General features: G+C 35.3%; 1 protein-coding gene across 1 annotated transcript; it reads left to right on the plus strand.

The window, feature by feature from the left end:
* The first annotated feature begins 1361 nt into the window (after positions 1 to 1361).
* LOC117916582 (protein LATERAL ROOT PRIMORDIUM 1) lies at positions 1362 to 3644 on the plus strand. The gene is made up of 2 exons (XM_034832693.1): positions 1362 to 2835; positions 2925 to 3644. Exons 1-2 carry the CDS (start codon positions 2097 to 2099, stop codon positions 3269 to 3271), a joined length of 1086 nt encoding a protein of 361 aa, XP_034688584.1. The 5' UTR covers positions 1362 to 2096; the 3' UTR covers positions 3272 to 3644.
* Positions 3645 to 12484: the final 8840 nt, after the last annotated feature.

Below are 12484 nucleotides of genomic sequence, written 5' to 3' on the forward strand. Positions count from 1 at the left end.
ATTCTCATAACACACACACATAGAGATTACATTTTTGAATTATTTAAAATCTTAAAATATTAATTTAATTTCTTGAAAATAATGTAAAATATCTTAAAGATTTTGGTTGAGATTGATTTTAATTAAAATTTTTTTATTAAAAGAGTTTTAAAATTTAGTTAGCGTTTATTTTTTTGGTTAAATAAGAACTTTATAAATATGTTTTAAAATTGAGGATTCTTTTGGGTCCAATATCTACATAATTGAGTGCACGTTATTACAAAATGGTATTAGGATTGATCATCAATTTAATGTGAGAGTTTATTTGGATCTGTAAAGGGTGTTTGTCTACTTGATTCAATAATTTCAATCCTATAAATTATGATGTGTACGGATAAAAGAGAAACATCTAACGGAATTAACAAATTCATTTGGACATGTTTATTGATATTATTAAATTGTTTTTTAGCTTAATAAAAAAATAAAATATTATAATTTTTTATTCAGTAAAAAAAATCTAATATTTAATATAAATTTAAAATATGTTTATAGTAATAGTTTTTGCAAAATATTATATGTATATAAATTTATGAAAAACACTTATCATTTCAAACGATAAGGTTATTAAGATAAAATTTAAAAAATAATTATTAAAAAATTTGTTAAATATATAATTTTTCACTCTTGCAGCACCAAGCTTATGATATCAAGTGCCACGTTTTTTCCTTTTTAAACGAAGGTGAGAAAAAATCCACGTTTTTCTAAATTAGAAGGTTTTAAATATGTGGGGGGTAAAGCACGTGGATGGCACGCGCAGAACGTGGAAGCAAGCTACGGATCGGCGGAGGGCCGCAACTTGGGTGGCGGGGAAAGAACACGCGGCGTGAAGCGAGTGGAGCCACGGAGGGAAAGAAAGATGAAAAATTAATTAAAAAAGAGAGAGAGAGAGAAGGAAGGAAAGGAGTTGGGGGAAATGAATGAATGAATGAAAGGTGTCATGTGACTTTAGGGAGAGCCACCATAATCTTACAAAAACTAGAGAACAAAAGTCTTTATGCCCCCAATTTCTCTCTTTAGTCTTCACTACTATATACTATTACTTGGTGTGATTATTGGAGAGAGAGAGTCAGAGAAGAGAGAAGAGAGAAGAGAAAGAGAAGAATACATGAGAGGAGGAGACGAACCCACCTCAAGTTTCGCTTTCTAGGAGACCAGAGAGGGAGAGGGAGAGAGAGAGAGAAGCTCAGAGCAGAAGAAGAAGGAAGATGATGATGATGATGATGAGAGAGAAAGGTGGGTAATCAAAATAACAACAGAAGAAAGAGAGAGGGAGAGGGGGAGAGAGGGGGAGAGAGGGGCTCAGAGGGGGTTGGAGGTGGGGGGGCCGGTTTGTTGCATATGTGTATTTATTTTTATGTTTCTTTTTTACTTCTACCTTCTATCTATCTATATCTCTGAGCTGCGTCTGCTGCAGCTGCTGCGGCTTTCTCTTCCCCTTCTGCTCTGAAGCGAAACTCCAACTCACAACTCTCACTCGTATAAATTTTTATTTTCCTCTTTCAATACCAACTTTTTGTATCAGAAAAGCCAAGTGACAGTATTACTACTAGTATCTACAGAAGCAGACTTCCAGCAGCAGTGGTCTCAGCACTGCTGTGCTGCCCCCTCTTTGCTTTGCGTTGCTTTGGTTTTCTTTTAGAGAGGGAGAGAGAGGTAGAGAGAGATAGAGATAGAGAACAAACTCACCTAACCGACTACAGCAACAAAAACCACCCCCAACACTACAAATCTCTCTCTCTTTCTGATACAATTTCAGAGACCCCACTTACACAAAACCTTACATAGATACATAGATAGATTTTTTTCCCCAAGATTTTTGAGTGTTTTTTTCCCCTCTCTCTTTTTTCCTTGTTTGTAGATATTATTGTATATAAAGATTGGATTTGTTATCAGAATCAGCAGTTGTGGCTACTACAAGGAGACTGCCTTCAGATTCTGGCGCTTTTGCTGACTGGGTCGCTTCTTCTTCCACCGGCCGTGCCGCCGATGACCTCTCTCTGGGATTCAATGCTGGCCCAGCCGCCGCTGGAAACGCCTCCTCTGCCAGCGGCGGTGGAATGTGGTCTTCCTCCACTCGCCAGATCAATTACGGCCTCCCACATGAGATGGGCATGGTGGGTCTTCGCGACGTCTTCGTCGTCGCTCCGGCCTCCTCCTTCCACCCCAACAACCAGCACGACCCCATCATCTCCGATCCTCACGCCATCAATGGCTCGAATGCAGCCACCGCTCTTGGTGTTGGGGTCGGCGTCGGTGTCATCCCCCTCCTCACTGCCGCTCCTTGCCTCGCTCCGTCGAGCATGGGTGGCGTCGACGAAGCAGATATGCTAGGCCATCGAAGCAAAGGCGGTGGAATACAGTTGTGGCAAAACCAGCAAACCCAGCACGCCAATTATCTCAAAAAACCCATGATTCTCGATCACAATAGCTCTTCCAATTTGCTCAGCTGTGGCGTTGGTGGAGTCGGCGCTTCGGGTCCTACAACTGCGGGTGGGACGACGTGCCAGGACTGTGGAAATCAAGCCAAGAAAGACTGCAGTCATCGCCGGTGCAGAACTTGCTGCAAAAGCCGTGGTTTTGATTGCGCTACTCACGTCAAGAGCACATGGGTTCCGGCCGCTAGGAGGCGAGAGCGACAGCTCATGGTCTCCGCCACTCCCGGAGCAGGCTCTTCAGGGTCCACCTCCGGTGCTAAGAAACCTAGGCTCATCACTTCACAAACTACTACAACATCTCATACTTCCACTTCCAATACAACTCCTCCAAGAAGCTTTGATACTAGTTCGAGTCATCAAGGTCTGAATTTTCATCATTTCTTCTATATTTGATGTGATTGCAGGCGTGCTGGTGATGCAGTGAATTGAAATGGGTGTTGTTGTCTGCAGATGCGAGTTTTAAAGAGGCATTGCCGGGGCAAGTCCGAGCCCCGGCCGTGTTCAAGTGTGTTAGAGTGACTGCGGTGGATGATGGCGAAGACGAATATGCTTACCAGGCAGTGGTGAAGATTGGTGGGCATGTGTTCAAAGGGTTTCTATACGATCAAGGGTTGGAAACAAGAGATGGGTTTCCCAATATCTCAGAGCTGCATTTGGGTGGTGGTAGTGGTAGTGGTGGCGGTGGTGGGGCTAGGAATGGGGGGACTTCCTCCCCAATTCTCGACCCTCCTGATGTCTATGCGGCTTCGGGAGGAGGCCTGCTTGGAGGTTCAAGCTATGGTAACGCAATAAATTGAAATTTTCTTCAGGGTTCTAAGATGGTGGATGGATGGAGAGAGGCTCTCGGTGGAATGACATTGTAGTCTAATTCCTCTTCTATCTACTAATTATTGATAGGGTTTCGGTAAATTGTTCTTGTAGACTTGTATCTTGTTAACATATATATCTCTCTCCCTTCTCTCTCTCTCTCTCTCTCTATTTGCTTCGGCTTTTTGGTTCATGATATTCTTGTTCCTGATCGTTTCTGTTTGCCTTTCTCATTGCACAGAGAGGATCATTGATCATTTGCCGAAGAAGCTAAATTTTACTACTGTTTATAATAATTCTTGTCTAAAACGTATGTCGCTTCTGAAAAATTTGACATAATAAAACACTGTTTGCTACTTTGTATTTGCTGCCTTTTCTTTTCTTTTCTTTCTAATCCTTCTTTTTGGGTTCTCTTTTGTTCATTATGGTTTTGTTTGTTAAAGGTGAAATCTACAGTTGCAGGTATTATTCATCATCAGGAGACATTTTGGTATGAGTCTTAGCTTTTTGGTGTTACAGTTTTGTCTTGCTTGCAAGCACTGTTTTACTACTGTGTTGGAGTCTATTATTGATGGTATTTCCTTTAAAAGTCGTCCCATTCACAAAGTGTTGTGTGATCCCTAACTTGCCTTTGCATTAATCATGTCTTTATAGGTCTAAATGAACACTGTGTTGCACCAGTTCCACTTCTCGGCCTCTTTTGTTAGTTTGGTTAGTTTGGTTCATTATAAACTAGAAATTAGTGTGGAATTCATCATTATCGTGCTGCTTTAGACTTTAGCATGGATGGTAGTTGTAATGTCAACATCATTATTGCTAAAGAAGAAAAATCATTACATGGGTGTCCCTTTCAGTTCCCTTTGCTGCTTATATCGTTTTTGCAATGCGGGCAGCCTTGCAATTGCATGCATTCATGAACACATGATGCACTTGCTTTTCCTGGTGCCTTAGAATGGAAAATGTTTCCGCCCTCACATTTCAATAGTAAGCTTGTATCTAACTCTTTATGTCATCAATCTCTTAATCCTTGCAGCAGGCCTTCATTGGTTTTGGTAAACATTCATACTGAATCGTTCACCCTTTGTCCCTCATTTCCGATATCCAATGTGCTGTTTCTGTACTTGCGCCTGGATTTTAATGGTCTGGTCTTTTGCTAACATGCATCTTTGGCATTGTGCTGGAGAGTGGCTGTGTGCTTAATTTTGTTCCCTGTATGGTATTCTTTGGTGGTGACCAAGTTCTCTGCACTGTATGGAATATCTTGTGCATTTATTTTTAAATCATCTTGATGTTTTCTTTATTCACAATGTGATCTTGGGGGTGCTTTTTTGGCTTTTATTATTACTTTATCATTCTTTGAAATGCTGCAGGAATATGTCTCTTGTATTTTTGGCTCTAAGCCCGCATGCAATTGTTGACTACTGTGAGTTGAATAAATTGATATCATCTATCTGATGCATGCTTGCTTGACTAATCCTTTGCCTGATCCCATAATTTCTTGATCTCTTTGTTATAGCTGAGTATTTCAGAAATAATCAGGTTCTATTACTGATGTATGTTTTATGATTTATGGTTCAGATATCAGATTAGCTAACTAGGTGTTGTTTGTTTTATGCATGTTGCTAAAGAATGTCAACTGGTTGGTAGATGTAAAGACTGGGAATGAATTAATAGCTTTTTGCTTTGATGACTGGGTTTCTAACCCATGAAATAAGGGCAGTCCTACTGTTTCCTTTCTTGCCGTGCTGGACATTTATATTACAGACTCTCCATAAGTATTTTTCACTTTAGGTGTTTTTAGAAGTTTTTTTATTAATGACCTCATTTCTCTGTCGGGAACTGACACACTTGTCTGTCCTTGTAGCATCATTAGGATCAATTAATTGTTAAAACTGTTGGCTGGTAGAAACTTTGCTAAAAAACAAGCTGTATTTCATGATACTTGTGTAATACACCACAGTAAATCTTTCTTTCTCATCATTAATCGGTCAAATCTAATGTTGGTAAAGTGTTAGAGAAGCTAAACAATTTCTATTTTTGGGGTTTGGTAATGATCAACTTCAATTTGGCATCCAGAGGTTATGACTGTGAAATGATGAGTACATGAGCCCTTTTTTTCTTTTTCTTTTTTTAAATATTGTTTGCTTGAAAGTTTACCTCTGATAATGCTATATGCTATGATATATATTTGGTCGCTATCATGAATCTGGGTGAGTTTTTCCCCCTTTATATTATTGGTTTTTATTCTTCAGTTTGCTAATCAGTGATTTTATTTATGCATTTATGTGAGTTAACGATAAAAATGAAAGCGCTATACTATTAAAGAAGGGGTGCTTTAGTGGATTGAACTGATTTTGTTTAGCAAAAAGCATTTTCCTAGATTGCAAATGTGCCAACTGATCAACATCTTGAGGTTTATCCTTAATATGTCATAGTGAATAATTATTTGTATCTGGTTACTAACGTGTCCCTGCCCGAGTTCATTGCCATATGTACTGTTGGCTTTGTTATGTTAATGAGTGATTTATTTTTATGTTTGCATGACTTTGATTTTGGAGGGGAGAAAATGAATGCTTTATGCTACTTGAGAAGGCAACCTTGTTGATTTATTCTAGCAATCTTTCCCAAGATTTTAAATGTTAAAAGATTTCTGATCAACATCTTGAAGAGTGCCAATTCTTCCCTATTAGTTTTCAGCATGACTACATGGTAGAAAAGCTAGCTGAAACAACCAAAGCTCGAGATTTCACTAACTGCTGAAGTTAGTGATCAACATAGATGTGTATTGCCAACATAGATATGAATGACCAACATAGATATGTGTATTGCGTTCTATCAAATACAATGGTAACTTTGAGTTGTTGGCAAGGCTTACTGCCTAAGAAAAGAAAAGGAGATCTCATCAGTATGAAATCTACCAAAAGGACTACAAATTAACCCATGTTGGTTCCACTAACAAGATAAGAGTACCACTTTTTTCTACCCTTTCAATGTTAACTTTACATCTCTTTAGTCTCATGTCTAAGGTTCATAGTGAATTTCTTCCTTTTTAGTTGCCTATGCAAAGTTTATTAAAGTTTGGAACTAGGTTAATTGTTTCTGAAATTATTTGTAATATTCAGTTTCAGTTTCACACGCAAGTGTATGTTTGTAATGTCCATTTGGTGTGAGTATGCCAAATCTTATTAAAGTATGAACTGCAACACATGATTGTATGTAGCATGAACTTCACCTTGAAAGCATAATTAAAACTAGTATGGATCATTATAGATGCCCATACATAATTCTAATTTCTCTATGTTGATCAATCGTGCATCTAATGATTTATTGACAAAAATTGTGATCTATGCAATATACCAAATAAAAAATGGTGGGTTTGGAGCTAGCTGGTTCTGTTTGTTCACTGATCAGTTTTAGGATCATGGCATAATGTCCATAACAAGAGGTGCTTGTTGACTTCTGCTGTCAAAAGTTGTAATGTTCTTTGTGTTATTTTGAAAATTAAAGAAAAACCTCCATATGATATGATATTGTAGACCTTTTTATCTGCATGCAGGTTTTCACTCTTGAGTAATGTGCAGTATTAATTCTTGGAATCACTTCTGTAATGCGATTCGGGCATATATTTTTGCTATGATACTAGTCATGGTTCTATAATATCTGATATTATGTCTGATCTCTGGGAATATTTTCTATCATATTTTATGCCACATTGTTGGATTTATAGCCATCCTAGGTAGCCCATTAGATTGTGGATGCTATTTGAAAGTAGTGAATCAAAGATTATGTGCCTAGTTGTGTTCCCACTTGTGTATCCTTGGTCAGATTGAAACTTTGCAATTTTAGTCACTGTTTATAAGTAAAATTTGGTTGACTCCCTTTCTAAGATATGCTTTTTTTTCCTTTAGTTGTTCTTCTTGTCTTTGTACTGGTTGAACTACTATGCACCATTGTGATGATTATATCAGTGTTAAATATCTTGCTTTGGTTGTGGAATAAGGCTGGGAAAGTTGCTAGGGAATCACTATCAAACTGGAGGAAAATCTGAGTGTTCCATAGCTGCTAGAGGGCTTGTTTGACCAGCTTACTTAGTAATACTGTGGATCATGTCTCACATCCCAGTAGGAATTTGCCTACTGTGGATATATGATGCAGTGAAAATCTAAATGGTGCTGATACTAGTGGAAGAAATGAGATTTTATCTTCATATCATAATCTTACAGGTAGCAACAATATGATTATGCTAATTTTGATACATGGTTTTGCTGATGTTCTGATTGTTTTGGGTAACGTGTAAGCAATGAATGATGGATGAGTAGATGTGCATACATTCCTTGTGTTTTAAGCTTCTCTCGCAGTTCTCTTGTTAATGGTAGGCCTTGTGAGGCTGAATGATGATAATTCATAACCCACTGGTTTTGTATGCATCTTGAAATGGAGGGCTATACTTAGAACATCATGATATTGCATGTGAGGATATTTCAACTTGGATGTTCAGGGATTTCCCATGGGAATTGTCATCTTTCCATTGCAAGCTGCAACAAATGAGATGTATCAAACACAGGATGACTGCCATCGGAGTTGAGTTTATTTTTGTTGCATGGGGCGGATCTCCTCTCATTTACTTAAATGTCATTTTAGAATAGCATTTGATGTGTTTTGTTATCTTGCCATGGAAATTGGTGGTGTGGTCATGTTTTGAAACTTGTTTTTATTTTTCATGTTTTTTTATTGTTTTTAAAAACGGGTGAAAACAACTATTTGTTCTTTAAAAATTGTCTTTTAATTCATTTCGTTTTTAAAAATTGTTTTTTGCTCAAAGCTTCTTGAAAACAGTTTCATTTTTTAAGGAAATAGAAATAGAAAATAGTTTTTTAAACTTGGAAAGTATGTTTGTTGAAGTTTTGGAGGATTTGTGTAGAAAACATATTCTAAAGAGTAGATAAGTTCTTGAGTATGAATATATTGTTTTCTATTTTAGAGAAGTGTTTTCAAAAATTAATTTTTGAGAATCATTTGGGAAACATTTCCATGGGTCAAATGATATCTCAACTTTGTGTGTGGAAGCTCCACCATGAATCAAATTCCACTGCATCTATGCATACGCCAACACCTAGTAATTTTTGGTTGCATGCGGATGGATCTTTAGTACACACTAAGAGATAGAATGGGTAAAGGTGAAGGCTTTAGGGAAGGATTCTAGGGGTAGTGCAGCATTTCTTTGAATTTAATTTTGATAAAATAATATTCCAATGGGACTGTGGGTAGTTGATTCTTATTCAGCAAAACGATAAAAGAGAAAAGGAGTGGGTGGTCCTTGGAGTTTAATCCCAAAGGATTCTGAGTGAGATAGATGTTGATGATGACCCATGAAAAGGATAATTGGTAAAGGATGATTTTGATGGTTAAAGGAAAACCTGCGCCTTTCAGTGCCTTCATAATCTGTGGGATTTCATCTTCTTTATCAAAACTGGTATTGGGGTCTTATCAACCATCACATGGATTCCAATATCATTTTTCTCTACCATTTTTTTCCTCAATTTTATTGCCCACCCTACACTTTTTCTCTTCTTCTTTTCTTACCCATCCCATCCCATCCCCCTAAAAAAAACCCATTTCTTCTATATATATATATATATATATATAGGAGCTAGAGACCACCCCAATGAATTAATTTATGTAGTGAGTTTGGTAGCTAGTGATAATGAGATGGGTTCCTTTTCTTGCGTTGTATGAGTGGAATCATGAACCTCTTCTTTAATGAAGAATCACAATGTACGGCTAGGCTTCAAAAGGCTAGAGACCTCATGAGACCCCTACCCCCAATTCATATTTTGTTGAGGAGGTCATAGCTAGCCTCCCTCCCTCCCTCCCTCCCCTCCCATGGAAAAGAACCTTGAACTTTTTCCACCATCAACAATAAAGTACTATAATTGAAGGATATGATCATAAGGGTTTATTTATATATTGGTTTGGTTTTCTTCCTTTTCAAGCTTGTTGGTTCTAGTCCTTTAGTTTCTTCAATTGTCCATTTTTGTTCATTGAAGTTCTATTACTATTCAGAAATTCCAAGTGGGTAATTTTTCTATCACTTGTACACCAAGGGGTTTCTCATGATCATCCCAAAGTGGTAGGGGTGATATGAGCCTAGCTGAGATAGAGTTATATTTAGGCCTTATTTGAAACTCTTTCTTAAGTTCCATATTTACATAGAGGAAAAGATTTGAGTAGACATTTTATGGTGGTCACAAATGGCCACCACTAGTAAATTCCTCATCGCACATCATCTCTACGAATTCTACGGAGGTCATTAAAAGAGAGCTTTATTTATGGTGGGATTACTCTAAAGAGAAGATAATGCAAGTCTTAATGGGAAATCAATCAAACCTTTATTTTAAAAAAAGAAATTTGGGTTGTTGAGAGAGGAGTGTGAGCATTAGAAGTGACAAGAAGGGCTCCACCAACGCCTGGCCCAGACAAAGCTCAAGAGAAAATGGTTTCAGTCTTGAGACGTAATGACTGAAAATGTACTTAAAGATTTCAGTCTCACCCAAGGGTAATTATGGACCCATATTCTTGTTTACCAACTCAACAACAAGATGGTACACATGTTCTTAAATATGCCTCCCCTCAACTGCAATTTGTAACATTCTCGACTTAAATAAATGCACTTGTCCTCTCCCCACTGCTCCTTTTAGTATTCTTTTGGCTCCCATCATAATAATATGGATTTAGCGATTCAAGTCTTGCCTTCATAATTACTACTCAATACACCAACTCTTACTATATGTTTAATTATTGAATTTTTAAAGGAAATATAGAGAAAATAAAAAAAGTTCATAAATTAATTTTTTTATACTATTTTAAAATCGAACCGGATTGGCTAATCCAATCGTCGATCGGTCTAATGAGTTGAACCGACATCAAACTGGGTGAACCAACGGTTAAACTAACGAACCAGACGAACCGATCAATTCCCTTCAAATCGAACGATTCAACCCTTTTTAATTCCCCTCCCCCCACCCCTCTCCTTACTTCAGCTCCCCACCCAACCACTCTCCTTGCAACAAATCCATTTTTTTGTGGTTGTTAGCTATGAGTTTATTAAATATTACTAATAATTTTTGTGGCTCAAATCCATTATTTTGGGGCTATTAGCTGTTAGCTATGGCTCAAATCCATTTATTAGTTTAAAACTTAAGTTTTATTTTTGAACTTTAATATTTAATATTTTTATATTTTATGTTTTAATTTTTTGTTGATTTATAATTTTTGGTTGATTAAAATCTGTTATCTTTTTTTATTTATTGCATATTGAAATTTTTGTTGATTTATTTATTGCATTTAAAATTGAATCATTTCCATATTTTATTTATTATTATTTATTATTTTTTAATTAAATAATATATAAAATATATATTTATGACGTCACCAATTCGATGGTTGGTTCAACCGTAGTTCGATTGTCGATCTGACCAGTGAACTGTAAATCAATAACTTTTTTAGTTTAATGACTGGTTCAATTTTGAAAACATTGATTACGAAAAATAGGTGTAATAGAGAATAAAGAAAATAACAAGAGAATATATAGCGAATATGATTGTGTATAATCAAGGTAGAGATGGGAGATACAATATTTGAGTGAGTAATGTGAGATAGATTGAAACCAATGATTGTGAAGAATAGGTGCAAAAGTAAATAATGAGAATAACGAGAGGTTACATAAAGAATATGATTGTGTATAATTTTTTAATATATATATATCTATATATATATATATATATATATATATATTTCATAATAAAACCAGAGAAATTTATTTTTTAATAATTTTTCTTTAATATTTTCCTAGAACAAAACATAATGATAGAAATTTGAAATTTAACCAGTGATATTAGAGTTTGATCATAGATTTGAGTTGATAATAATCCTTGTAATCAAGATCTCATATACTCTTTCTAAAATCAAGTTATACATGGAAATGGTACACCAAATTAATTATTATTTACACAATGCAAGCTTAAAATAGGCCAATTGCAAGAAGCTGCATAAAAAGGAACCGTTCTAACTATTACAAAGACTTGGGAGCTGGAGCGAAAATGGAAAAAAATATATATAAATAATAAAAAATATTTGTTAATATTATAAATGTTTTTTTTAATACTTTCATTTAATGATTTAGATTTTACTAAATTTATTATATATATATATAGCGGTGGAGGAGAGAAGGTTTGAAGAAATTTGGTAAGTACATGACTTTGTTTTATATTTGTAGTAACTTAATAATTTAATTTAAATCATAAAGTAAATTAAAATGGTATGAATTAAGGTAAAAAATAACTTTAAGTAAAAATAATCAACTTATTTTTAAGTATATATTTTTATTTTACATTTTTACCCTTATTTATCCTAATTACCTCCAAAATCTCTTTTACTATCTTACCATCTTTATTATTACTCCACCTTTTTTTTTAACCCTCATTATAATTTATTAGAATAAATATGTCAATTTGATGACTTTGAATCAGTTTTAAGTTAATTTTATTGAACAATTATAATACTTAAAATAAGAATTAAATAATAAGTTTTAAGTCAATAATTTAAATATAATTTAATTTAAAAGCAATTTAAATCATTAAGTAATAAGTTTTACCGGCTTTCTTTGTATTTAACTTTTTCATTGATTTGTACCCAAACTATTTTATTTATATAGATTGTAATTGGCCTAAAATAGCAAATGGAAAAAGGGATTTGCTTTCATGATAGACTCTAAATTACAATTACCACCAAACGTAGAAACTTTCATATTGACTACACCCCAACGAATAAGTAGTGTGAAAGCAACCTTAAAACCATAAGATCCAACATAGCTTTCACCCAAGATCACTAAAATGACTTTATAAATTTCTTAAGCTAAAAAGTAAAGAACAATATATAGCCCAAAGAGGAGAGCTTCATTATCATCCCTACTCACCAAACCAGAAACGAATTTGGCATCCACATTGAATGAAGCGGGTGGTTTACATCTTGCCTTCCTCCATACGGAAAGCTTTGGTCTTCAACCTTGAATATACAATTTTTCTAACTTTTTTTAAAATTTTGTAATATTCATTACATTGGGTTCCCACTTAATTTCAATTATTGAATATTTTAAGAATGAAATAATCTCAACCTAAATAAAATCTCATTCTTTCAAACTCTAT

The sequence above is a fragment of the Vitis riparia genome, chromosome 6 (genome assembly GCF_004353265.1).
Source record: "Vitis riparia cultivar Riparia Gloire de Montpellier isolate 1030 chromosome 6, EGFV_Vit.rip_1.0, whole genome shotgun sequence".
In the NCBI taxonomy this organism is placed as follows: domain Eukaryota; kingdom Viridiplantae; phylum Streptophyta; class Magnoliopsida; order Vitales; family Vitaceae; genus Vitis; species Vitis riparia.

Coding starts and splice junctions, on each gene's coding strand:
- LOC117916582 (XM_034832693.1), top strand. CDS start 2,097: ATGTGGTCTTCCTCCACTCGCCAGATCAATTACGGCCTCCCACATGAG. Junction 2,836..2,924: donor TACTAGTTCGAGTCATCAAG/GTCTGAATTTTC, acceptor TGTTGTCTGCAG/ATGCGAGTTTTAAAGAGGCA.